The following is a 25794-nucleotide window of genomic DNA, read 5'->3' as shown; positions in this document are numbered from 1 at the left end:
TTGGCAAAGGACTCTGTTCCTTCCTAGAGTCACACTCAATCAGGCCTTTTATCTGAAACAATTAGTCCAATGACATTTGCTCTTTGCTGGTGTCCAAAATGGCTACCTGTCTTATTTCAATTAAAATTCCTAGATTGCTCATCTTAGATACGCAGTAGAAAATGTCATATGCTAACTTGTATGTTTGAGGAATTCTTAAAGCTCTACGGCTCGGTAACAGATTCTTAGCCCAACTAGTCCATCCCAATGAAGATGCCTATCTAAGCTTGTCTCATTTGCCTGCATTTAGCCACGTCTTTCTAAACCCGTCCTCTCAATGTACTGTCCAACTGTCGTTTGTAAATCGTTATTGTAAAGTTAGTTGATATAAATGTGTGTTTTGTATGTTTGACGTGAGTCTAAGTTGCATTGTATTTTCTGAAAGATGAATTGCTTAAAAAAAACTTATTTACAAGGAGGTATTTAACCTCAATTGGATTGCGGGGGCAGAAAGGTGTGGTAAAGTGATTGTGAAATCCCAGGGTGATCATAAGCAGATTCAGATTATGTTGCAGGATTAAAACAGCACGATTTAAAAGCTTGGGGAAAAAAATTAGAGAGATGCTTTCTTTTTAAATTTCACAATCCTTTTTGTTTTTCTAAGAATAGAAGGTCACAAGTGCTGATGTAATCCTCATACATTTATAAGTCCATAAATTTGCAATGGTTGTCTAATAGATAAGTCTTTTTCTAGACTCACATTCTCTCCACTGGGTACTGAAAGGCCTGATAGCTCAATAGACCAGCAGCGATAAATGTTGTAAATCTGAAATAAAAATACGTGGCGTACTGTTTAAACAACATTTATGGGGAGAGAACCAAATAACTTGTCAGGGCAATGTTCATTTATCTGAGTAGCGCTCACAAAATGCTGGAGGAACTCAACAGGACAGGCAGCTTCTATGGAAAGGAATAAAGAGTCGGCATTTCGGGCCAAGACCCTCCCTTACCTAAGTTCTTCCAGCATTTTGTGTGTTATTCTGTGTTTTTGATCATTTATCAGAACTCACTTTTGCCTGACTGATGAAACTTGAAATTAAGCCCAGCTCCAATGCCATATTTAAGTTTGCTAATGACACCCATGTTGTTGACTGAGTCAAAGGTGGTAGGAGGGAGATTGAAAATCCAGCTGAATGGTGCCATAACAACAACCTCTCACTCACTGTCAGCAAGACCAAGGAGCTGATTACTGACTTCAGGAGTAGGAAACCCGAGGTCCATGAGCCGGTCCTCATCAGGGGATCAGAAGTGGACAGGATCACCAACTTTAAATTCCTTGGTGCTATCATTTCAAAGGATGTGTCCCAGCATGTAAATGCCATTATGAAGAAAGCACAACAGCGTCTCCACTTTCTTAGAAGTTTACAAAGATACGGCATGATATCTAAAGCTTTGACAAATTTCTATGGATATGTTGTGGAGAGTACGCTGGTTGCATTACGGCCTGGTATGGAAACACCAGCTCCCTTGAATGTAAAATCCTACAAAAAGTAGTTGAATTGGCCCAGTCCATTATGGGTAAAGCCCCCTCCACTATGGGTAAAGCCCTCTCCACCATTGAGTCCATCTACATGGAGTGCTGCCACAGAAAAGTGGCATCAATCATCAAAGACCCCCACCATCCAGGCAATGCTCCCTTCGCGCCATTTGAGAGTCTCACTTAATTTGGGGCACGAATTGAAACTGATAGCCGCAGGCTATAGTTTGGTGCAGTTGCGTTCCCGAGTTCAGTGATAAGTAACACCTGTGAGTGGCACTGCATGACTCACTTCAAGAGTTGCTTTGCACAGACTTATATTAACATGCTCTACTCTCACCGTACACTGGCGAGCTTTGCATAACCCAATGAGAACCCAGTTAAAAGATTAAAGATTAGCTTTAATTTGTCACGAAATATTGAAGCATACAGTGAAATGCATCAAGTCAAATCCATGAGGATTGTGCTGGGCAGCCCACAAACTATATTCATTCTAAACTGCACTTATGGAGTGTTGAATAGTTGGAGTTGCTATTATTTGGATGAGCATACATACCTTCTCTCATGTAGATATAAAAATTCCTGTGCTGCATTTCAAAGTACAAGGGCTTTTTTGAGGTGTCCAAGCTAATATTTATCTTTGAAAAAGTATCTCTAAAATAAAGCCATCTTGTTGCTGATCATAGGGTTTGGCATGTGCATTGCTGACTGATTTACTTTAGTATGACTTGGGACATCCCAATGCCATAAATGGCACAATATAAATTCAGGTTCCTCCTCCTTACCACTAAGCTGACAGCTGTAGCCTGTTCAGTTACCGTCTATTTCCTAGTCCATATGCTGTGCTTGTACAAACGTACATCTTGAGCTGCTTCGTTCCTGTGTAGATTTTACAAATGTGATGGGAGTATACATGAGACAGAGGCATATGGCAAATGTTTTTGATAAAACAAATTAAGTAATTATTAAGGACAAATTGACCTCTACCCACTAAGGTCCACCATAGTCATGTTTTTGTTTATTGCTACTACACAAGTCCTCTGATTTTTTTTTCAAGACAATGTAATTATATCTGAGATCATTATTTGGATCCTTTCAGCTTGTAATCCTTATAAGCACAGCTATATGGATCAGTGTCCTGAGGAGCTGAGTGCCTGTACCATATGTGAGAGTACAGAGGTTGATAGGGAATGAATGAAGCAATCACCTTACCAAAAGGTTCATCATTTACCTGGACACTCAATCACTTTTAAGATTTGTTATAAATATGTGAATCCACGGTGACGATTGAAATTGTGACATAAATTGTAGCATTCCAAATTATTACCGTACGGTGAGAAGTGAGCAATGCCTGGATGGCGGGGGTCTTTGATGATTGATGCTACTTTTCTGTGACAGCACTCCATGTAGATGGACTCAATGGTGGAGAGGGCTTTATCCGTAATGGACTGGGCCATATCCACTACTTTTTGTAGCATTTTACATTCAAGGCAGCTGGTGTTTTCATACCAGTCTATAATGCAACCAACATACTCTCCACCACACATCCACAGAAGTTTGTCAAAGCTTTAGATATCATGCTGTATCTTTGCAAACTTAAAAGAGTAAGCTTAAAATGCTGTTACCTTCCTCCTGTTCCTTTGTTGTATTGAAATTGAGACATACCATACTACCTTATAGTTTGATGCATTATTTCTTAAGTTTGAAATTGTGGAACTCCTTTCTCATTCCTTCTGCACTTCACACACTCTAGCCACTGCACCATTAACGTTGCCTCTTCCTTCGTCTTTATCTTACCTAATTGCAATTGCCCACGAGACAACCAAAATGAATTATATTTTAAGTGGTTAACTGGAGTTTTTTTTAAAAAAGGTAAAACATTTGCTCTCCACTATTTCCCATGATGTTTTGAAAATGCCTATTTTATAAAGAGAAGTGTCCTTGAAATCAGCGGATCACATCTCGTGTATCCTTGGTTTTATGAATAAATTGAAAGGGCTGATCTCTTCCTGTGCATGTAAGTGATTTCATTCTTTGTGTATCTACTCTATTCCAAATTAATTTTTTCTCAACTGTTCTTTCTGTTTTAAACCCACAGAAATTATTTGTTATTATCATGTTCAGCAAGCACATAGTGGAACAGATGGTGTCCTTGATAGGGTGAGTAATTTATCAACTGATCTTCACATCTGCTTTATGTGAATGGAAACTTTGTGGGTGGAGATTCCCAAGAAAGGGTTAATCAAAATGAATACAACGTTCCATCCTCCATGGGACGTAATCCACCTGCAGTGCTAGTTGATTCATTTAAAAGACTTTACTCTTTGCTTTCAGTGCAAAGTTTACTGTCTTTCTGCCAGGAGTTTAATCTTTAATGGAACTTGAGTCATATCAAATATACTGTACTAGATCAATAAAAGCCCACTATCAGTTTCCTTTGAATATATATTTTATGTTTTAGGTCAACAGAAAGTCGTCAAGATGTTTATTTATTTGATGAGGTCTTAACCATGAAATTGTGCAGAGTTTTTGTTAGAGCAACTAAATTAAGTAAAAATGGAAACGGGAGCCATGTAGAGAATGCAAAGCAACTTGTCCATACCTTATCCTTTTCATAGTTTCATTAGAGCTGAAACATTTTTCTCCATTAAGCAAATAAATAAATTTGGACAGGAGGGTGTCGGTGAAATTTGTAAGGGTTAATGAGTGTGTGTCTACACATAACCATTAATTTGGATTCCAAGGTTAATGCGATGAATGGGTGCTGCTGAGAGTTTGTGGTTGAAGTATATTGTGAGCTAGCAAGGGGAGATTTGCTCTGTATGCCGTGGCAATGGTTTGATATTGATGTTGCATGTATGTAATGGACATTGTCTTTCTTCTGCTGAGTACGAAATTAAAGAGGCAACCTGGGATATCACACGATGCTATTCGTAGAAGCTATTAAAGCCCCAATATGCCTGTCTGATTGTGGAAAATCCCATTCTATTTTCTCAACAAATTTCTTGATGCCTTCTTTTGTTAAAAACTGCAGTTATACTTTATACTTTATTGTCGCCAAACAATTGGTACTAGAGCGTACAATCATCACAGTGATATTTGATTCTGTGCTTCCCACTCCCTGGAGTACAAATTGATAGTAAATATTAAAAATTTAAATTATAAATCATAAATAGAAAAATGGAAAGTAAGGTAGTGCAAAAAAACCGAGAGGCAGGTCCGGATATTTGGAGGGTACAGCCCAGATCCGGGTCAGGATCCGTTCAGCAGTCTTATCACAGTTGGAAAGAAACTGTTGTCAAATCTGGCCGTATGAATCTTCAAGCTCCTGAGCCTTCTCCCGGAGGGAAGAGGGACGGAAATATTTAACCAGTTAAATATTGAGCTTTAGAACTTTGGTCCTCCTTCGGTTTCTTATTATCAAAAATATATAAAGAATGAATGTTGAAGGACAATGTTGGGCAATCATCCCATGCTAATACTAAATCTGGTGATCTACAAAGAGGCTGATGCCTTCTGATTCCTTTCTAGAGCTTTGACATTGCAAAATAAATAATTTATTGTTGTCCCTTCCAAATCATGCAGTTGGGTTGTTTAACAATGATTGCACAATTACTTTTATCATCTAAATTTATGATCTACTTTCTAAGGACTATATTAACTTTATTGGCAATAATGTATGTTGGGTTCACTGGAACTGACTAGTCTGTAATATCTGAGGGTTCATTTGGTATCAATAAACCACTTGAGCTTTGGCTTTTTGAGCATGTGTGCTGCTAAAAAAAATTAATAGAGTATTGTTCTCAACAGATAATCTTGTTATCCTAAATTTCACTTTTATTAGCTATTAAAGTAAAGATTAGACTGAGCCCATAATTATTGTTCTTATCTTAATATCACTTTGGCAGCTCAATGGATATATGTATTGCCTGGTCAGAGACTAAGCCAAATCAGCCAGTTCAGTGCATGTCCAGTCTGTGGTCTGTACAATTTTAGCAAGGTTAGTAATTTAAGAATGACAGAAGAGCACTTCAATTCCCCAGTCTCTAGTTTGGAACCCCTGAAAATTGTTTGTGTAGTGGTTGGATGAAGACATGTTTGGCCTTGCCAGTGATTCCATTGGTTGCTGGCAATCACGTGAGGAAGATACAAGAAAAAGCCCATGGAACTTGAGACCACAGTAGTTTGTCATCAGAGAAAGAGAACAAAATTAAATTTGCAGAATATATTCATGCATATTTTGTGTCTGGAAAAACTAGTTGCCACTGAAAGGGTGAACAAAAGGGTGAAAGGTCCAAAAAAATTGCATTGAAACTGCTGGTCTTCAAAATGGGGAAGGTATTATGCAGCACCTTTTTTGCAGTTTAAATTCAAATCAGTGATGGCCATAAAAATAACTTGAAGCTCCTAGTGTCTGCTTTGCTAATGTATCACTGCATCTTTGCATGTGCTTCTAGCTGAAGTTCAAGATTGCCTATAATACATCTTGCACCTTTACTCTGAGAGGCTCTCTTTTTCAGAATTGTAATTTAATTTTCATGGACTAAATGACATTCTGTGACTTGGCAATGGTTGTTGAATGGTATAAAACTAACCTGAAGTAGGAAGTTGATTAAAGCTGTTAAATCCATCTAGTTTTCCCGGTGCATGTGCAAGACCTGTCCATCATGGACAGGTTGCACAATCCTACCTGAAAAGCCAAAAACAGGACAAGATCTCTGAAGAACATGAAAAGAGATTGGATTACCAGTTGTGTTATGGTTCTGAAGATTTTAGGAGAATAAAGAAACTAAAGGAAGCAAAGATTGTTCATTTCTGGTTATAAAATAGTTGGTGTCAGTGTCTTGTTTTAACTGCTTATTTAGTGCAGATCCAATTTGGACACTGGCTGAAATCACAATGGTTGAAAAATGTGACATGGGACAGCTTTAATCATCTGTATTGCCTTTGCAACGTAATTTCAAAGGTAGCATTTTTAGTGTCATTCTCAGTAAAAAGCTAATGCTAAGACAGCTCAGTCCATCACAGGCAAAAATTTGTTGGAGCTTGACCGAAAAGGTCTACAAAAAGTGATAGATCAATCACAGCAGAACCCTCCTCACCATTGAGCATATTTGCAAGGAGCGTTGCTACAAAAAAGCAGCATTCACCATCAAGGATCTCCCCATTATCTTGGCCATGCTCTCTTCTTGCTACTACCATTTGCAGGAGCCTTAGGTCTCACACACTAGTTTCAAGAACAGTTAATACCCTAGACCCATTGGGCTTCCCTACCAGTGTCGATAACTTCACTCACTTCAACTCTGAAATGATTCCACAACTTATGGATTCACTGTCAAGGACTCCACAGCTCGTGTCTAAATCTGAGACCTCCGTTGGTCAGAGTTCACCATGGATATTGTGTCCTAGCTGCCTCAATCTGCAAGTTTAGGCAGTACGATATGGAGAGCAAGCTGTTGCCCATGTAGCAAGCTCCCCTCTCCACACATCTGATGAACCCAAAGGAACGGCAGAGACCGATACAGTTTAGCTCCAGCAGCATTGCAGGAGTTGTCACTCAACATTGAACTCAATGTAGGACTGCCTTAGGGACTCCAGCTTCAGATTTTTGCTTTGGGGTTTGCTCCTGAATCCTTCCCCATAAGTTGGTATAACTGCAAGGCAGTGGAGGTTTGAGATCAGAGTTTTCCTTCTCCTTGATGAGCTGCCAAACGTGGCTGACAAGTTCCATCTGTCCAAAGCAACTGGTTTTAAGGTGCCAGTAACCTGCCTTTGCCCCTTCTCCTGTCAGTAGAAACAGTTCCGCCAGGCTTAGTAGGTACGCCACACATGAAGGCCAGGAGCTGGACTTGGCTCTCAGAGGCTATTTGAGGCACACGACATTGGGAACATTCAATGGATAGTGGAAGCTTGCCTTCTTTACCACTCGCAGCTGTAACAACTCATGCACTTGCTATTTATTTACTTACTTTTTTTTCTCATACTTGCACAGTTTTCCTTCTTTTACATATTGTTTGTCAATCTTTGTGTATAGTTCTTCATTGATTCTACTGTATTTCTTTGTTCTACTGTGAATGCCTGCAAGAAAATGAATCTCAAGATAGTATATGGTGAGAGAAATGTACTTGGATAATAAATTTACTTAATCTGCAAGAGTTGATTGAGATAAGATGATCCAAAATGAAGGCTTGATCCAAAAATGAAGTCATTTTGTTGGGGAACAGCCCGGGAATGTAATGGAATGGTGATTATTGTGTGTGGATATCAGTCTCAACATTTTGAATAAGTTGAAGTTTGAATATTTTTAGATGTTTTAAAGAAACCTAGCCTCATTGATTAAAAAAAACATAAAAAGAGAAGCTTTCCAACAAAAGCACAGAGCCAATAACGTTAAAGATAAGAGTTAACACTGAATGATTGAGAATTTCACTTCTTTGTTTAGAGCTGTCTCTATTTTGGTCTGCCGTGTTTCAGTTTTCCAAACTCTCATTCTCATTCTCCTCTGCCAACAAGTCCAGACACGAAAGATCTCTTATTCTTTCTCTCTGACTTGTATCCTTAGTCATCAACATTTTATTGGCATGAATTGGGTCTGGTTTTCCTTTGTTCTGTTTATCACAAGACTAATCATTTAACCACAGTCCCCCCTTTGCAATGCATACCAGTGTGCTGACATTGCATCATTTTGCCCTTTGTTTTATTCTCCGTTTTATATTTTAATCAGCTGTTGGCTTTTACATAAATTAATGATGCTGTCCACACAATGACAGAACTTGCTTCAAGGTTTGTTCCTCATTGTTAGGTAAGGGCTTCACAATTATGGTTGATGTTTATCACAAAGTATACTTTTGTCTGTATTACTGAGTATATGGTGAGGATCCACAATAATGTAACTTCTAGAAGCATAAGCAGTTAAGGTCACAAACATTTTCAGCCCCTTTAAGTACCTAGGTTATTTGTGATCCAATTGATGAGGTATTTCCAAGTTTGTGATTTAAAGAAATGTGCAGTCAGCTCTCTTAGAAGGGATGGAACACAAAATCCTAACTTTGTGATTTTTTTAAATTTTAATTTATTTTATTACAATCTTTACTATGTAAATTGCTTATAATGATCAGTTTTGTGAACTCGAACATCAGTTCAGCACCTCACAGAGTTGTATCCAGGATGCAGTCTATTACAGCTGGGATCTGATATAATAATCATTATCATCATTATGTGGCGTGTCATGACGTAGGTGATCATGGTCTGTCCATGACTGTGATTGTTCTTAGCAAATTTTTCTACAGAAGTGGTTTTCCATTCCCCCCCCTTCTGGGCAGTGTCTTTACAAAATGGGTGACTCCAGTCATTATCGATACTTTACAGAGATTGTCTACCTGTGTCAGTGGTTGCATAACCAGAACTTGTGATATGCACCAGCTGCTCATACAACCGTCCACCACATGCACCCATTGCTTCACGTGACCCTGATCGGGGTTGGGGGGGGGGGCGCGGGTGGCTAAGCAGGTGTTACAGCTCGCCCTAGGGTGACCTGCAGGCTGGCAGGGGGAAGGAGGAAGGAGCGCCTTACACCTCTAGAGATGTATTCCACCACTGCACCTGCGGGATCTGATAACCAACTTTAAAATGTGTTCTCTAGATAATGGAAATACAGGCAAGACTGCTTTAATTGCAGGTGCTGATGAAGGACCTTCCCTGGTTAAAGTTCCTGGAACAAAATTCACGCAACGCTGGTGGAGTAAAGAATTAAAGGAATCTGACTCTGTGGCAACAGAGAAGAAACTGTATTGTTTGTCAGAGCCAGGATGAAGGTGACATGGTTGTGAGGTTCCAAGAACATTTAGTTCTCTCAAGAATTTTCACTAGACGTTCCCAGGAGAGAGGTGGTGTTTAAATAGCCATGAGTCAGCCATGCATCCTGCAGCTCTTGATATCAAAGGCTCACCATTCAGCCTATTAAAAGTGATAACTCCACCCCTCTAGGCAAGTGCAAGTATTTTTGCCTTGTAATTTGAGAGATCAGTAAAGGAACTACTCACTGTAGAATACCCAGCTTCTGTCCTGTTCTTTGGTGGTTAAGGTGTGGCAGGTGGCCTGACTCTTCTCTACGCTCACTGTGTAGAAACTGCCTGATCCATTGTATTTCAAATGTTATCAACCATTCTTAAATTCAATATTTAATATTGTTCAGGTCCTGTATGTGTTCTCACCATTCGCAAGATAACTGAATACAGTTTAACATCAGATTCAATAGTTCTATTTAATATCAGAGAATGTATGCAATGTACAACCTGCAATTCTTACTCTCTGCAGACATTCTCAAAACAGTAGAAAACCCCCAAAGAATGAATGACAGAAAAAAATGCAAGAACTCCAAAGCCCCCTGCCCCCTCCCACACACAAGCAGCAGCAAAAAGCATCAACCCTCCCCTCCCCCCACTTATACTAGCATAAAGTGTCAGTATTCCCACAGCCCATCCTGCAAGTAACAGGAAAGCCCCGAAAGAGAAACCATGGTTTACAGTACATCAAAAACTAACTGTTCACTCCAACATTTCAATATCCCACAGGCACTCTTTTCTCTAACAAGGGAGAGACAGATATCGCTTCTTACAGAGCAAGAAGGGAGAGAGAGTGATCCTGTACAGAGCCCTCCAACAGCACCTTTCGCTGTCGTCAATGTTCTGGCTCCCGCTACGCTTCAGTTTGTGACACCAGTGAGAAATTGTGTCCACAGGGGCCATGCAAGGCTCCCAAGGCACCTGACTTCAGGCCACATCTGGACATACTGTAACGAAGCTGATCAGCGAACTTCAAGAACGGGAACACGCCCCTGTGTAGAACCGCAGTTTTTGAGTGCCACTGTAGATCTGAGACCCCGATAGGACCCCAACCACCCTGAAAGGAGATTAGAGACATCCAAGGTATTCATCAGTATTTGATCTCTTGATAGAATATAGAACATAGAACAGTACAGCAGTGGTCCCCAACTACCGAGCCGCGAAGCATGCAGGGATGCAGTGGTAGCTGGGACACACCCAGCACATCTTTAAGAGAAGAGCCGAAATAAACAAGCTAATTAATTACGTGCTGAGGCATTATTTCGGCTTTTCTCTTAAGGATGTGCTGGGTGTGTCCCGGCTACCACTGAATCCCTGCATGCTTTGCAGCCGGGTATTGGTCCGTGGCCCGGATGCTGGGGACCACTGCTGTGCTGAACTAATTAATCTAGTTAATGCCTAGCTAAACTAATTACTTCTGCCTACACAATGTCCATATCCCTCCATTCCCTGTCATTCATGTGCCTGTCCAAGAGCATCTTAAATGCCTCTCTAGTTCTGACAGTTAGTTCAGATTGAAGAACCTCTGGGCAAGTACAGCAATGATATCCTAGCCTAAAATAACTGGCTCTTGATACTGTGACCCCTTTCCTTTACATATAGGCCCATGGGTCCATGTTAGTTCCAGGAAGACTAATCCCAAAGGATCTTCTTATTTTCCTTATCCCTCTGCCTTGTTCTGTCACACATACATAGCAACATTGCTTTGATATTTTTTTCCACTTATCTAATGAATAACTTAAAGTTGTCAGCAAAACCAGAGCATGTAAGAGAAATAAATGCAGTCACTTGAGAAATCCCCATAAATCCACACGAACTACTGGCACCTGAGGTTAAGGTCAAACATGGGTCCCGAGGGTGTGCAGCAGAACCTTGAAATTGCTGTGCTACTATGCCACCTCTCTTAGGTCAGATGTGATTTCAACCATTATTTTCTCTCCCTCCATTTAACCCCTCCATCCACTTTCTTCATCATCATTATCATATGAATCAGTTGTGCTATATTTCCTTTGACCATTTTCCAGTGGGTGTTGCCTTAATGTTGAGAGCAGGTGTTCTTTGGCCCAGACCATGTTGTGATAAAGTCTGTTACTTAAAACATATATGAATAATTAAGATGTTCATATAAATAGCTCTTAAGTGCTTTTGGTTCCTGATGCTTTTGCAATTCTAAGGTTCTTTGGAAGTCGAGAATAAGGCATAAAGCTTTTTGCTTATAATTGTTTTATTAAGTATTACAAGAACAAGAGGAAGTGCCGAGAGAACCAAAAAAAAACAGACTGAAAAGTAGTTGTGATCTTTTCCTGCTCAGACCAGAGATTTAAAAAAAAATTCCATTGATATTAATTAACCTATAATTTACAGTGAATTCCGGATAATTGGGACGCATCGGAACCAGTGCATTTTGGCCCAATTAAGTGGCTGCCCCAATTAGACCAGGTTTCATGGAAATAGTTAAAAATGTATATTAAAAAAAGACAACCTAATTTCAGCTAAGTACCAAATTTGTATTTAAATGAAATACAGAACAAATTAGAACACTACCAATCCTACTACAGTAATATAAAGCTGTGTATTAGTTCCTAAAAGTTATCGACAGAGGAATTCATCCAGTGTACACTGCCTTTTGATTGACTAAATGGGTGCCACAGTGGTGTAGCGGTTAGCGCGATGCTATTACAGCTCTGGGTGTCAGAGTTCAATTCTAACGTCATCGGCAATGAGTTTATGCATCCTCACTGTGGAATGCATAGTTTTTTTTTCCAGGTGCTTCAATTTCTTCCCATAGTCCAAAGACATACCAGTTTGAAAGTTAATTGGTCATCGTAAATTACCCTGTTATTAGACTAGTGTTGCTGGTCGGTGTGATTCAAAGGGCCAGAAAGTTCTATTCTGTGCTGTATCTCAATAAATAAATACATGTGTCCCCTGCTTTTCGAACGTTGGCTTTACGAAACCTCACTGTTATGAAAGACCTACATTAGTTACCTGTTTTCGCTAACAGAAGGTGTTCTCACTGTTACAAGAAAAGGCAGCGTGCGAAAAAAGCAGCGCGCAATAAAAAGCAGCATGCATCCTGAGCGGCCGCTCCTCCCCCGGAACGGCATTCTAGCCGGCATTGCTTAAACACGTACCTGTGAGCATCCGTTTGCAAGATGAGTTCTAAGGTATCGGAAAAGCCTAAAAGAGCTCGTAAGGTTGCGATTGGAAGAGGAAAGGATAACGATCGAAACCGAATGCAGTAGCAAATGGACTGAAAGCGAAGTTGTCCAGGAACTGAACGTGAGGCAACTGCGTGAGATTTTTGCTGCAATGATAAAGTACGACTTTAATTTTGAAAGGGTACATTGGTTTAGGGCATATTTGCAAGATGGTTTGAGTGCTTACAAAGAACTGTATGATAGAAAAATGCACGAGGCTAACTAAGCAGTCAAGCAAGCCTTCCACATCAGCCACAACAGACGACGAACCTCGACCTTCGACATTGAGGCAGGCAGACATGGAAGAAGATGACCTGCCTCCCTGATGGAAACAGACAACGATGAGATGACACCCCAGTGTCCCACCACCCCAACCCCTGGGCCGTGGACCAATACATTGCCATGGAGAATGTAGCGGTAGCCAGGATGCACCCAGCACATCTTTAAGAAAAAAGCTGAAATAAACAAGCTAATTAATTTAGTACCGCCCGGCGCGTAAATGTCGGCCCAGATCAGAGGCGATGCAATTGGCAATCGGCTCTGATCTGGGCCGATATTTACGTGCCGAGTGGCACCTAATTAATTAGCTTGTTTGTTTTGGCTTTTTTCTTAAAGATGTGCTGGGTGCGTCCCGGCTACCGCTGTATTCTTTGTGGATCGGTATTAGTTCGCTGCCTGGAGGGTGGGGGCCACTGCACCACCCCAATCTCCGACAACTCAGCCTAACACACCATCATCAGTGTGCTCGGCGCTGGCTTCCCAATTCCGGTAAGTGATACTACACTGTACATACATTATTTCTACTTATATAGGCTGTGTGTTTTTATGCGTTATTTGGTATGATTTGGCAGCTTCATAGCTTAAAGGTTACTGGAGACAGTGTTTCTGCTGAGAGCGCTTGTGTGAGATTTTTTGCCGAGAGTGCTTGCGCCGTGTTTCTACCGAGAGCGCTTGCGTGAGATTTTCGCTCCGGAGAACAGTGCAGCAATGATTGTAGAGAAGTATTTCTGCTTTATATAGGCTGTGTATTTATCATATCATTCCTGCTTTTACTATATGTTACTGTTATTTTAGGTTTTGTGTGTTATTTGGCATGATTTGGTAGGTTATTTTTGGGTCTGCGAATGCTCACAAATTTTTCCCATATAAATAAATGGTAATTGCTTCTTCACTTTACGACATTCCGGCTTACGAACCGTTTCATAGGAACATTCTACCTTTGGATGACAGTGGAAAATGTGAACAAAATCAGTGCAGACACCTAGTGCAAATAATGGGCTGCCTTCATACAATGCTTTCCACAATTGCATCCTCCAAATCTTCATATTCATTGTAATATTCAAGGTGATTGTCAGTACCTTGAAATTCTTTACGGTTCCTAACATGCTGAAGTAGTGGAAAGATCAAAACCCAGCGGTTTCTTCCATCACTAAGCCTGAATTCCTGAAACTGCAGTGAACAAAACAGTTCTGAATTGTCTTGCTTATTTCTCACCATTTATCATCTATCAGTGACAAATATCACTGGTTTTTGAGCACAAGCACAAACAACTAACCGTTTAAAAACTGTTCGCTCTAAGTGCAGTGTAGTGTCTAATGATCACATAATTGCACATGACTAATACTGTTTGGCAACAGTCTCTCTCCCAATTAAGCACACTTTTTCAAAGGCTACCTGAGAATCTGGATATGCCATTTGGTTTCAGTCTCTGTTATTTTTCAGTGTCCTGAACTTAATGACATTAGAGTCTTTCTAAAACACAGAATTTCATTTAGTGACATCTGATTTTTGAAATCAATTAAAATCTGTGGTATGATATTGTTCCACCTCTGAATTTTCATTCCTTTTTCAGAAATGCATATACTGATTGTTGTAAAAGATGGTATGAATAATACACTAGCCACTAATGTGTGGCATTATGTCTATAGAACATACAGGCCCTACAGCCCACAATCTTGTTCCAAGATAAATAAACCTACTTGAATATCAAACCACCCCCTCCTTCTGTAAAGCTCATAACTCTCCATTTTTCTTCCATCAATATGCTGTTTAGATCAATGTCTTTGTAGATAACTTTTAAGACTCTTGCATTGAATTGTAAAATGCATTGCATTTGGGAATTTTGCATTGAATGTTAACTGCTGGTCATCCTAAGGGTTTGTGCATCTTCTGCAGTGGTTTAAGTCTTGTATTGCATTTGCAGTCTGATCAATAGCTGGGATGCCACGCATTGTTAATTCTACCAGGAAAAGGAAGAAATCATGTTGTTTCTATCACTAGAATCAGAATCAGGTTTATTGTCACTGGCATGTGATGTGAAACTTGTTAACTAGTATGCCAAGGTGACCATGGATTTGCATTGTTCATCAATAAACAGCTATAGTTGTTTTCACACATGCATAATACTAAATTCGATCTGGTAAAATTTGCCAAAGCTTGAAAATCAATTTTTTTTGACTTGTGTATGAATTCATTTACATATCAAATTATGTATGGAAACGTTTGAGGAAGAAGTCAATAAAGTGAATAAGTTAACATTTTATTAATTGCCAGAGGTATTATGTATTGAAATATCTTATTCCTTTCTTCATTAGTCATGTCCCTGGGGCAGTGCGTGTGGGGTGTGTAGAAGGGATTCTATTCAATATGGAGATAGGGCATTTTACACATTGTGAGTGCTCAATCTAACTCTGTTCTTTATCTCTTAGCATCCTTTACACATTTAAGTTGAAAAGTACAGAAATGAAAATAGGACCCTGAAATCTTTATTTTAATACAGTTTAGAGATAGTTACAAGAGCTCTTAAAGAACTTTATTTGCTGAATAATTCCATTTTAATGAAGCAATGATTAATCAACTTGCATAAAGCAGAGATATCTGTTAGGTCTATTTCTCCGATTAGCACCTTTTTTAACAATTCTGCTGAAATTGCTTGTAAATGTTTCCTGTGGTGGGAGTCTAAGACCAGGGAACATAGCCTCAGATTAGGTGGGGGGTGGTGTCCTTTTAGAACGGAGATAAGGAGGAATTTCTTTAGCCAGAGAGTGGTGAATCTGTGGAATTCATTGCTGTAGGCAGCTGTAGAGGCCAAGTCTTTATGTATATCAGAGGCGGAGGTTAGTAGAGTTTTGATTGGTCAGGGCATGAAGGGATACGACGAGAAGGCAAGAGATTGAAATTGAGAGGAAAATTGGATCGACCATGATGAAATGGTGGAGCAGACTTAATAGAGCAAATGGCCTAATTCTGCTCCTATCCCTTATGATCTTATGGTCTATGGTAAAGTATAAATTTGTTCATATCCTTTTATATCAAAATGGATTTTTTTAACAGTATTATTTTAAATTGTGTCCTTTGTGGAAGTTGCTCATTAAAAGTGCAACCTTGTGGGCTTAGAATTGCGACTAGAAAACATACACTTATACAAATGTGGGATCTTCATCATCAATTCAACACTTAAATTTTTCCATTGTTACACCCTCAACAGTTTTATGCTTTTCATTGTTAGTAATTTCTGCACTGTGAGAACAAGTTGTTCAAAAATATATAAAGTATCGTATCATCGCATGAGTCAGGAGTTTCTGTGTATGGGTTATGGGTACACACCCTTTCATTTCAATAAGAGTATATTGTGTTATGGGAGGGAATAAATATGAAGTTACCTTATTAAAAGATCTATTGTACCTTGTTTGTTCTTTGGTTAATCACCAACTGTTCAGTCGTGGTTGAGGGTGGGGTTGAGTGTGTGTGTGCGCGCGCGCGTGCGCACATGTGTGTGCATAAAAATAGAGGAAGGACTATTATGAAAATTTTCAGTAGATTCTTAACAGCCAAGAAATGCTGTATTTCCTTATAAGGACTGCAAAATTCGGAAGTGGCCATCCTTACAGGAGCTTTAGGGACGAGTCATACATGAAGTGGGAGTGTAGTTTCATTCTTAGCTGGCAATGACACACTGCCGACTCACTTCCTTATTGATCAGTTTAAACTAGTTTTTACAGGAACTGACAGTGATATATGGGGCCAGGCTTGTGGAAATCATTTACTTGAGATACTGTAGTCTGCCAGTACACAACTTGAGTTCCTCCTTCTGCTCCCATATTAATTATAATGAATGATGATGCCAAACGTGCAAATTCTTAACTGCTTGCTAAATTATTTTTCAATAATGTGGCACTTTAACAGGTGAGTAAAATTAACGTTTTTTAAATCTTTTTCCTCTCTTGATTATGGATTTTGCCCACACAGGGCAATTCCAAGGTTAGGCCCTTCACTTCAGAAACCCTTCCGAGAATACCTGGAGGCCCAGAAACACAAGCTTCATCACAAGTCTGGAGACAAAATAGAAGCGGTAAGGATATCACTAATGTTGGATATCATTAATTTTGTGACTTTGGTGTTAAAATGTTTATTGATCTATGTACGTCTTTCTTTCACTCAACACTTTGGTGTACATGGATTTGAGAACTAAATCCACGTTAATTAGGTTATAACTCTGTTTCAGAAACAGGAGGCCACAAGTTGGCCAAAGATCCATCAGTAAAATTGGACATTGAGCCCCCAAGGATAGGAAAGTCAAAGAATGTAGTCCTCATGCCTCTTAGAAAATAAGCTCTTTTAGCTAAGTGAATCACCTGAAGTTTTTAATGTCCCAAAAAACTGGCACTGATGACCAGAGCAGCACTTTGAACTGATTATTCATTGTTTTATTTTAAATATTGACTGTAAGTAATATTTTAAATGACAAAATCTTCATGCCTTATTGAATTGACATGGAATTGATGCAGGATCTGACTTAGGAATATCTAGCATTCAAAGATATTCTAATCTTAAAATTGGTCTATTTTGTTTAAAAATTAGAAGTGTTAAGTTTCTGAACTCAATTTACTTTTTACTTTTGGATTTTAATTCTGTTATCAGCTAATTTAGATTTTCCGAAGGATCTTCTTTGCCTGAAGGCAACTGTGTTTTAATGTTTGAAATGTAAAGTGTTCTGATCTTTGTAATCCAGTATTTTGAAAATCCCTATTAATTCATATAAATTCAATAATTGTCCTCCCATAATAGTGTTTCTAGAAAGATATTCAAGTTGCCTTTCTCACCAAACTCTCAGCCCCCCTCCATAAAATAACTTAGTTCCTGCTGTGTGGTTGTGATGACGTGTAATACTTGCCAAACCCAAGTTGTGCAACATTTTTTTTTTAAATTACTTCCTCACATGGACAGCTATTGTATATCATGCTGCCACTGATTGCCCAATATATTTAAACATTGTGCAAATATTCTGTTGACTACATCAATTAATTTTTGATCTAAAAATGTAAGTCCTTATTTTGATTGATAAAGATTTGGCACGTTTTTGGGAGATTACAGCTTTACTTCATCTTGGCTATTGTCTTTGATTGTTAATCTTTCAGTGTATAATGATTTCCTTGCTATATAGTCTGCAAAAATTTGAAACATTGGAGATCTCAGTGGAAAAAAAAGTGAAGTAATGCTAATGTTCTCCCATTCACCGTCTCTGAAATCCCAAATAGATTCAATATATTTGTAGAGGGGTGGGAAATGGATATAGAATTTATACTTTTCCCTCCCTTTTGAAATTGTTTTCAGTCTTTGGTGAGCTATTTTAAAATGCACAAATGTTTAATTTCATATTTAAAGGCAATTCAGCCAAGTTCCTGCTGGTATCCTACAGAATTTGTGGGGCGCCACAGTAGCATAGCGATTAGTGTGATGCTGTTACATCTCGGGGTGTTGGAGTTTGGAGTTCAATTCCAGTGTCCTTTGTAAGCAAGTTTGTATGTTCTTTCCCATATGCACATGGGTTTACTCCAGGTCCTCTGGTTTTCTCCCACAGTTCAAAGATGTACTGGTTATTAGGTTACAAACACGAGAAAATCTGATGAAGAGTCTTGGCCTGAATCGTCGGTTTACTCTTTTCCATAGACGCTGCCTGACCTGCTGAGCTCCTCCAGCATTTTGTGTGTGTTGGTCTGGTTTTCCCGTGATTAAGCTAGGGTTAGATCAGTGGGTTGCTGGGTGCTGGGTGGCCAGAAGGGCCTGTTCTGTGCTGTATTTAGAGATTTCGAATTACAGTGCAGAGTAGGCCCTCCAGCCCTTCGGGCTACGCCACCTCAGTGACCCCTAACAACCCTGATTTCACCCTATCCTAATCATGGGACAATTTACAATGACCAGTTAACCTACCTTTAGGTCTTGTGAGGAACTGGAGTACCCGAGGAAAAGCCACGTATTCCATGGAAAGGGCCTACAAAGACTCCTTACAAAGGACCCTGGGATTGAACACTAAACTCCCAACATCCTGAGCTGTTACAGTGTTACGCTAACCGCTACACTACCATCTCTAAATAAAATAAATAAAACTTGCATTTATTTTTACGTAGGTCAAAAATATCTAAATCAGTCTTTTAATCATGACACACATTGAATCACAGTATTGATCCTGGTACCAGATTAATATAAACTGGTTGCTTGTAAAAGACAGTGTGTCAGTCGAAGCAAGATGCTGAAGATTCTCTCCTCTTTTGATTCAAAATCTATTCTGGCCTTCATTGGCTTTTCAGATCTCCAAATGGTGCTGCTGTCTCAGGGCTAATACCAGCTGGATTGACCATCAAAATTTGTTATGTACACTTATGAAAGAGGAGTTGGTGAACTAAATCCCCACCCGTTCCTTCCTGAATGGGAATCCCCACTGAACTGACATGTTACCAGGTTTAATCTACTCACATCTAATGGCCTCAGTCCAGAAAAGTAATCATGATCTAGATTCCTGCAACTGCATTGGCCTTTTGACTGTTCATCTAAGACTAATATGTGTGACCAGTTACTTGAAATCATATACAATAAATTGTCTCAAATTAGCTACTTTGCAATGAAATGCTCAATTTTAAAGATCTTTTATTAAACCAACTTCCATTGGGAAGTATAAGTTGCTCATTTTATATAAATGAGTGCAGAAAATATTATCCAAAGTACACCACATAATTAATTTGGGATATTGGAAATGTGTAGAGATGCTACACTGAGAACTAGTGCAGCTCGTCATTTAAGGCAGTAATTCTCGTGCATTCTTTCTGCACTGATGCACTTGATTTGCACAATGTACTATGTCTGTAGCTGGTATTTTAATATTTTATGCTGTTTATCTGCTTTGTTAAAGTATCCTATTGATTAAAATTTTAAATGATACCTTTTTGATATGTGGAGCTATCTGGAATTTAAAATAGTTTTGTTAGATTAATTTCAGCTTTTGCATTGCTTGTGAGAGAAACTCTATTGCTCTGTTCTCCTAACACTGATAAATCAGTATTTGAAGGTTAAAAAATTGTTTAAATTTTGGATTTTGTGATTATTTTATAACAAAGAAAACTGCCTTAACCCTAACAAAAGTTGCCAAAAAGTCTGCTATTGACGTTGAATTGTATTAATACTCGTATTATTTCCTTTATTCCCCCCCCCCAACCCAATCTCTCACAGAGTGAAAACTGGCTGTCATGGCTCTTTGAAAAAATAGTCATTGTCATGGTGTGCTACTTCATTCTGTCCATCATTAATTCTATGGCCCAGAGCTACGCCAAGCGGATCCAGTCACAGAAATACACTGAAGAGAAAATGAAATGAAATAAGTAATATTTTTTGAGAAAGGGACTGTACAAGGCCCAGATTAGAAAGTGATTCCTAAAGCCATCTGCTGCTGCTTGATTCCATCAACTGGAATTACTTTGAGGAGGCAGAAGGGGTATGTTATAAATGTATGCAGTTGCAAGTTCTGAAAGAATTATTTCATGCTTATCATAAGTATTCCAGAATGGAATCTACTTTTGTGGATTCTTGCTCATTTATTTTCTTCATTTTAATTTTTCTTAAGAATTTTTGGCTTCAGTGGAGGCCTTGTTAGGATTGAATGGCATAAAGGAAGTTGTAGGATAGATGTAAATAATTAGGCATGGAGTCCAAATGATAGAAATGATTTTGATTGTCTCCCAATTACTTTGGGCATGGTAGTGAATACATGAGGGCTGGGCATGGTTTGCAAAAGCCATAGCAGCTCAAAAAAATAACATTGCATTGTCTTGAGTACAAGTATATTCCCACAATTCCTTTTTAACCATCAAAAGTTGGCTGTATTTCGCACAATGGTTGGTAATGGTTCTGTAAACACAGAGCTGTGACACTGTTTTAATACCAGCCCCTTAAGGCTGTGTTGAAACACACACTCAAACCCTTTCAGAGCTTACTAAGTTAATTGGGGACTTGCATTATTTCCTCCTTTCTATTGCATCATCTTCTGTAGTATCGCTGTCCTCCACAAATGTGTCCCCTTGCCAACAACGTTCTTCTTTGGTGCTGAAACTTCATGCTGCCTACACACCAGTAACTGAACTGTGGTCTGACGCCGCAAGTTGCAGTGAACTGACAGACCCATCATTGTTGCATTTCTCAACGCTTAGAGGTGAGACTTCCAGTCACACAGTCATCTGCTAGGATAAAAACCGAGGCATTCATTTTTTTTATCACTTTATTTCACCTTTTTCTGTTAGAGAATAGCTATAGAAAGTAAGTATATGTGAATTTGAAAAAGTTTATAGGTATTTATAATCGCAATCTTTGAATTTTATTTATCTCCCATCTGAGCAATGTTGTCTTGTGCCCGAAGCAGCATCAAACTTTTAGAATTGTATTGCTCACCTTTACTTGTGTTTTAAACTCTGATAGTGAAAGAAATGCTGTAAAACCAGTCCATTCAAACTGTACAGAAAGCAATGTAAATTTTACCAGAAAGACCTAACCTGACTTTATAAAACTACATTGTCATTCCGCACACTAGATCTTAGTTTGATTCTGTCCAATTACTGAGGAATGTCATTAACATGTATAAATAAAAACCAGAATCTCAAACTACATGTGCCAATCAAATACAAATTCAGTAACTTCACTGATTAATTCATATAGGACTACTCGTAAAAAAGGCAAAATAACAGATGTTTGACTTGATCATAGTGTACATTTTAAATTATTCCTATGCGAGATATGTTGCATGAACGAGGTCCTTCAGAAGCTTCTCTTTCAGAGCTGTTTAAGCTGAAGAAACTCTGGTTCTGTTTTAACTACTGCATTTTCTAACTGGAATAAAATTGGAGTTATGGTGATATCGTTCTAAGATTTTTATTGAAGTGTGTGAATTTCAATACTTAAATTACTATGGTTACAGTGCTGCAATCTAGGCAGGTTTCTAATCCAGCTCTTCCTCAGTACTGCCATCCAGCAGTGGTCTGAAAATGCTTCAGCACAGAAAGTTTGAAGTTAGTTCATTCTTTGATAAAACAGGTGGCTAACCACAGCATTTTGACCCACAGGTTCTGGATCTGTACTTTGTGTCTGTTCAAAATCTCCTTTGGAGTTTGTGGGAAGTGACTAAAAACGGAAGTTTGTGCAAAATTAAACTCGATTAATGTTCTGTATAATTAACACATCATTATTCTATTCCATAAAGTAAACTGGAGTGCTATTTCTCAACATTTTCATGTGCCTGAATGGTAAGTAATTTGAATTCCTAGAAATTCATGATACAAAAAGTAAAAATTGAAGAGGATTTTTGCATCTAGTTCTGCTATTGGTTTTATCTTCAGCAACTTGGATATCTCCACCTTTCTGGTGATATTAATCCTGAACAATAAGGCTGAGTTTATGCTCTTCAAGAACAACCAAATGATCACACCATACTGTGAAACCAAACACTGATGCTTCTGCCTGACCAAGGAAACTTATCCAATTCTAGCTCAAATTTTGAATCTCAAGTATGGAGTTTAAAGATAATGGTACTGTACTAGTGCCTTGGTATAACCAATATATTGAAATGTAGCAGTGTTGTATTCTTGTAGTTGGAATTCATTTCTAAGCAACAAACTAATTTTTATTACTCGAAAGGTACTAATTTTATTCACTAGCAGGTAAGATTCTGAGTACCTTCATTGTTTAGTTTCTAGCCTCAAACAGCAGGTGTAGATTTTATTTCACATCCAGCTTCTGCATTATTGTGCCATTCAGTGAGATAGCTTATCAGACTGGTGTTGGCTGTTTGCTCAGTTGGCGACAACAGTTGGTAGGCTATCTGACATTGTGGTGTCTTCCATCTCATCAGCATTGCATTTTATGTTCTGCTTCTCCATTTTCATTTTGGTACTCATTGTTTTTGTCTAAGTTGTTGGTACATTTATGAATCTCATTCTCCACCACAGTTGTTTTGGGAAAAACAAACTAATACACTGTAGTAATATGATCTACTGCTATTATATTAACCACCTAGTTATGTTCAAACTCCCTCCTCTTTTTACGTGTCACATTCAGAGCTCACACCAAATTGCTCCGCCTTCAGGTGCTGTGTAGTATTCTGCTATTTCCAGGTAAGAAGGGAAGGTTAGACCTCAATTCCATGCAAGTGGGTTCAATAATTGTGTCACACTAACTTAATCATGTAGCAGTGTATAGATTATTTAATAAAATGTGTCAGTTGATATTTGAGGAGTTTGTAGTTATTTGAGCACTGTCGAGAGCCTTTTTCATTCTTGTTGGAGGCTAATTTAATCCACTTTACAATTCCGGTCTGACAATAATCTTCATCATTAACACATCGCTTACAATTTTGCCCTTTTGGGAGCAACATTTCCATTAATTTATTGACTAATAAATAAGGGTTCAGTGTTCTATTGGACTTCAGGCAATCACTTTCCATTTTCAGAACTGTGATCTCAATGCACTAGAGAAATATTTAACATTGGAAAAGAAGCAGGTTTTCCCCTCAATTCCAAGTTGTTGGAGGATATTCAACTTTTCAGTTTCAGTATCAATTGATCACCTTCGTCCTCATTCCCTCTCCCCATATCTAGCCAACTTTTAGATCTTGGTCACCCTCTGGTGCTTTGGCCAGATTACCATTTTTATCATGCTGACAGTGACCTGGTAATACCTTAGTGGGTGGTGAATGTTAAAAAAGAAGCAAAAGTGCAGATTTCAATTCTTTACTACTTACTAAAGCATACAGCAATGAAGAGCTAGGTGCACCAGTTATGTTGTGCATATTCTGCCATTCCCACCCAAAATGGCTAACAAACCCTTGGCTAAGAGTTGCCTTTATCTGTACAGGGTGCTTGTTAAATCTTCAATACATACTGTTCTCCTAGTGCTACCCAAAACGGAGCATTGCTGGAGGGAAATCTAAGCTAAGGTACACAATGCCTGAAAAAGAAAATCCCACTTAAAGAGGAATTGGTACATTTTGTCATTGCCATTTCTAACCCTATAAAAAGTTGAGACTCCTACTTCAGAGAAACATCATGAACAAAATCGACACTGCTATTAGCATCTAGACAAAAACAGAGCAGTTAATGTGGAGGACATCAAGAGAAGGGTAAAATGCTGCAAAAGATGGTAAACTCTGAAGTGGCAGGATGAAATGGTGATGGAAAATGACAATTCTTTAACAACAGTATGTAGTGAGAACAAAACGTTTAGAGAGGAAACAGATGCAACAATTATTATTTGTAGTTTATATTAGCAGAAATATCACTTAATTTTAATAAACCTTTCAGGAAGATCTGAGCATCTGTAATGCTTTGACCCTTCGTTAGCTTTACTCAACCAGAATGGGTCAGAGCTCAACACTGGGATTTGCTTCACCTGGATGTAATGTTCTTTTACTGAGTAAAGCCTTTAGTTTAGGAGATGGATTATTCAAAGAAAGTTCCAGTCCTGGAGAATCAAACCCTGTAATAGTGATTGCTAAGAGATTTGTTTTTAATTACAGTTCCTTAAGGATAATGAGAAGTTTAAAATTAATAAAAACTTTCCAGTTCAGTGTGCATGAACTACATGACAATCAAATGTTCACTGCAAAGCTATAATTCAGTTGTTTAAAAAGCTGGCCTGATTAGATCCATTTTGTTAGCTCTGCGTAACACATTCTACCCCTATTCTGCTTGACTGCCTGATCTATCTCCAATAGGCTGGCTTCTGCTGGGCTGGAGACAGGAAATTAAAGCAATCAATTTACTCAGAATAAGGTCCTGTAGTGGAAAAAAGTAGTACGCTTTAGGAAATCTCTGCCTCAGAAGTTGGAATGTGCAGGCATTGAGAATGTTTGAGATTGATAGTTCACTAGGGATGCTGAGGGATATGGCAATCACACAGGAATGCCTTGGTATTTGCATCCACAAAGAACCCCATTTTAAAATCAGCCTTCCCAAAGTCTTGAGAGTGAAAATCTGTTGAGGATAGACATTCAGAGATGCAATTCCAAAGTAGAACTTTGTGTGGATGGCAAAGTTGGAAATGATTAATAAATCCAGAGATGGGAAAGACCAGAATTGAAGCAATGCAGAAATCTCAAAGATTTCTCAAAAGAGGCATTGTCCTTAAAACTAGAAGAGGAAAAATCAGTAAGTATATTTTAACCCCACAGACACTGACAGAAATTCAGAGCACTCTTTTAAGTTTTGAAAGATGTTCCCTAACATCGATTTTTTTTTCTTTAAGAGAGGGCATGGATAAGTTGGATGCCCACGTTCTTTTTCCCAGAGCAAGGGAATTAAAAACTAGGGGTGGAAATTTAAGGTGAGAAGAGAAAGATTTAAAAGGGACCCAAAGAGCAACGGGGCATCAGGATAGTGCAGCAGTTAGTGCAATGCTTGTACAGCTCAGCACAATGGAGTTCAGAGTTCAGTCCCAGCAACATCTGTAAGGAGTTAGTACATTTTCCCTGTGACTGTGGATTTCCTCTGGGTGCTCCAGTCTCCTCCCATAGTCCAAAGACGTACCAATTATTTGGTTAATTGGTTATTGTAAATTGACCCGTTATTAGGCTAGGGTTAAGTAAGTGGGTTGCTGGTGGTGCACCTCATTGGGCCAGAGGGGTTGTTCCACACTGTGCATCTAAATCAGGGGTTCCCAACCTGGGGTCCGTGGACTCCTTGCTTAATGGTATTGGTCCATGGCATAAAGTTCAGGAACTCCTGCTCTAAATAAACTCCGTCACACAGGGTGGTGGATATATGGAACAAGCTGCCACAGGAAGTGGTAGGGGTGGATACAGTTATTACATTTAAAAGACATTTAGGCAGGTACATGGACAGGCAAGGTTCAGAAGAACATGGGAAAATAAGACCAGTTTAGGTGCTGTATACTACTTCTGACTCTGAAATTGGGATTGTGG

The 25794-nt window shown here is 38.9% G+C and overlaps 1 protein-coding gene across 1 annotated transcript in view; it reads left to right on the top strand.

Moving 5' to 3' along the window:
• Positions 1 to 21736, top strand: part of vmp1 (vacuole membrane protein 1) — a 182757-nt gene extending 161021 nt beyond the window's left edge. Inside the window, exons 10-12 of the mRNA XM_072243335.1 lie at positions 3615 to 3676; positions 16809 to 16911; positions 20064 to 21736. Of these exons, the coding sequence (XP_072099436.1) occupies positions 3615 to 3676; positions 16809 to 16911; positions 20064 to 20207 (309 nt within the window). The 3' untranslated portion in view covers positions 20208 to 21736. The remainder of the gene's footprint in view (positions 1 to 3614; positions 3677 to 16808; positions 16912 to 20063) is intronic.
• Positions 21737 to 25794: the final 4058 nt, after the last annotated feature.

Source organism: Mobula birostris, chromosome 25 (assembly GCF_030028105.1).
Source record: "Mobula birostris isolate sMobBir1 chromosome 25, sMobBir1.hap1, whole genome shotgun sequence".
In the NCBI taxonomy this organism is placed as follows: domain Eukaryota; kingdom Metazoa; phylum Chordata; class Chondrichthyes; order Myliobatiformes; family Myliobatidae; genus Mobula; species Mobula birostris.
The sequence above is the reverse complement of the archived record's forward strand: the minus strand, read 5'-3'. Positions and strand labels throughout refer to the sequence as shown.